The 2,904-nt window shown below is 34.6% G+C and overlaps 1 protein-coding gene across 1 annotated transcript; it reads left to right on the top strand.

Annotated features, from left to right (window-relative positions):
* Positions 1 to 666: 666 nt before the first annotated feature.
* Positions 667 to 1,548, top strand: LOC108367919 (uncharacterized oxidoreductase TM_0325-like). Its single transcript, XM_017622632.1, has one exon. It carries the CDS (start codon positions 683 to 685, stop codon positions 1,448 to 1,450), a length of 768 nt encoding a protein of 255 aa, XP_017478121.1. The 5' UTR covers positions 667 to 682; the 3' UTR covers positions 1,451 to 1,548.
* Positions 1,549 to 2,904: the final 1,356 nt, after the last annotated feature.

A 2,904-nucleotide genomic window follows, 5' to 3' on the forward strand; every position in this document is an offset into this window, starting at 1 on the left:
GTCAAATACCTTTTACTCGCAGTAGTTGCGGAAGGCAAAGTAAATACTCTACGCGTCTTGCTATTGATCGGTAGTTTACGTACGCTTGCAGAAACTGGTTTATGCTTACTCACACTTGACCCGAACGATGAGAGTAAAGGAGGGAAAGTATTTGCGCGGCGATCGGATGTCTTGTTAGGCCCTTTAAATGGAATTGCGCAGGAGTTTAGTATATGTAACTATGTATGTTAGGGCGGGTCTAATTGTATGAGAGATTTTTTCGACTATGCGCATATAGTACCGAAGGATTGTACATATAATTCTAAGCAAATTTTCCGAAGAAACCATGGGTCTAAAATCAATTTGGAGTTCGCCTAATTGCGAAAATAGGTTTTTTAGGATTTTTCTCCCTTTTCGGTATGAGAAATCCATTTCTGCACCTCCACCAGAGGGCGCAACAGTGAACGTTTTTGTATTTTCTTTTAAACCTATTTTCGAAATTTGGCAATCTACAAATTAATTTTAAACTTGTGGTTTCTTCGGCAAATTTGCTAAGAACTACACATAGAAACCTGCTATGCTATACGCGCATAGTAAAAAACAAATTAACCCGCCCTAATGAATGTATGTATTTAAATAGAAGACCACATTTGCTAACATATAGTTTCATTTCGTTTTTCGCTGTCTAGTAGATTAGTTCGAAATGTCTTTGTCCGGGAAAGTTGTAATTGTGACTGGAGCTAGCTCGGGTATTGGTGCCACCACAGCAGAATCCTTTGCTCGTCATGGAGCTAAGGTAGCACTCGTCGGACGAAATGAAGCCAATTTAAAAGCCAGTGAAGCGGCCTGCAAAGCAGCCAACGACAAAGCTGAGTTACTGCTCATCATTGCTGACGTGACAGTGGATGCGGAGCGTATTATCAGCGAAACAGTGGGCAAATTCGGACAATTGGATGTGCTGGTGAATAACGCCGGCATAGGTGCCTTTGGCAGTATCTTGGACATTGCCGTCGATCAATTCGATGCGATTTTAAATACCAATTTGCGTTCAGTTTTTCTTTTGACTAAATTCGCCGCACCACATCTAATTAAAACGAAGGGTAACATTGTGAATGTCTCGAGTGTCGCCGGTCTGCGTGCATTCGCGGATTTCTCCGTTTACTGCACTTCAAAGGCGGCGCTTGATCAATTTACCAGATGCATTGCTCTCGACTTGGCACCGCATAATGTGCGCGTGAATGCGGTCAACCCTGCTGTGATAATAACGGATTTTTCCATACGTATGGGAGTGTCGAAGGAAGATTATGCCAAATATTTGGAGCAATGTAAATCGACGCACGCTCTGGGACGCGTAGGTTCTACAAAAGAGGTGGCTGATGCTATTATTTTCTTGGCTAGTGATACCGCCAGCTTCATAACGGGGACAACTTTGCCTGTCGATGGAGGGAAAACTTTGTTGTGTCCACGTTAAATGTAGTTTTAAACAAATTAAAATAAAAATAAAAATTATTTTTTTTGTAAATTTGCCAAAACATAATTTAAATTTGTTAAATTTGTTGAATTTCATAAAATATTTACGTATTGTTGTCTTTAATAAAGAAGGGCCATTGGCCATTTTTGTTTTTGAGAAATTTGGTTATAAACTGAAATATGTGTTCTTAATAAATTTCGCAACTAAATTCTTGATGTAGAAGCGGTTTTTAAAGTGTATATGGTTTTTAGTGTGGAACCTATTGATTTCTATACAAAGCTGGATTTTAAAAGAAAATGAGTGAGTGCCTTTCTGTACCAAGTAAATAATTTTAAACTCCCAATTTTGCATGGCGCATTGAAAGAGTGAAAGCTTTTTTTAAGATTCGTTTAACCCTTTTAGGACCAAGGGAAACATATTTCCAAAGAAGCTGTTTTTATCAAAAAATTTTAGGAAAAAATTAAATTTTCAAAGTAAGATTTTCTGTAAAAATTTTATTTTAAGAAAAAATAAATAAATTTTACGATAGAAATCAAATTTAGGAAAAACACTACTTTTTGGGAAAGATACATAGGTGTTAACCTAAATTAAAAAATTTACCAAATATCAGAAACTAAAATTTTGTAGTAATAAGGTTAAAAAGTAATATTTCATGATAAATATTTAAGGGAAACAAGTAGTTTTTAGGAAAAAATGGTTACAAGAAAAAATAAATTTTGCATTAAAAACATAATTTGAAAAGGAACAGTCCAGCGCCTTCGTCTTGGTCTGCAGGCTGTATCGGAGATACACCCGCTAAATTTAAACGTAGAATACGTGGTATGGTTAAGAGCATATCCAAGTCAAAAACGAAAGCACAAACTAAGAAAAAAATATCGATAACAAAAGCGATAATAAAATCGATAACAAAATCGATAAAAATATCGATAACAAAATCGTTAACTAAATCGATTACAAAATCGATAAAAAATCGATTACAAAATCTATCGAAAAATCGATTACAAAATCGATAACAAAATCGATTCCAAAGTCAATAACAAAATTGATAACAAAATCTATCAAAAAATCCATTACAAAATCGGTAATAAATTCGATAAAAAGATATCAACCAATACTTCCCATATACCAAACGAAAGGAAAACTCTTGAATTTTTGATTAAAGAAAACAAAAACAAAATCATTCGAGCGGTTTTCGAGCATTTTGGTAATGAAAAAAATTTGCAAATTTTTTCAAAAATTTTTTGCCTTAAAATGCTCAATATTTGTTAAATTTATATAAAATTTGTACCGATAATATTTCTACTGCTCCAAAGAACCTATATCCCGAAAATGAAAGTTATATATGCCAACAATAAGTTGCTAGAGCACTTTAAAGGCTCAAAATTGACCCCAAAATAAGGCAATGTTTACCGTTACCAGAAACCGAATTGGTTATTTACAAAAATGAATCTGTC

The sequence above is a fragment of the Rhagoletis zephyria genome, unplaced genomic scaffold (assembly GCF_001687245.7).
Source record: "Rhagoletis zephyria isolate East Lansing unplaced genomic scaffold, Rhagoletis_zephyria_1.1 Rzeph_scaffold_02863, whole genome shotgun sequence".
NCBI lineage: Eukaryota > Metazoa > Arthropoda > Insecta > Diptera > Tephritidae > Rhagoletis > Rhagoletis zephyria.

What these genes read in the sequence shown, in the direction of transcription:
- LOC108367919 (XM_017622632.1), top strand. Translation starts at nt 683, where the DNA reads ATGTCTTTGTCCGGGAAAGTTGTAATTGTGACTGGAGCTAGCTCGGGT.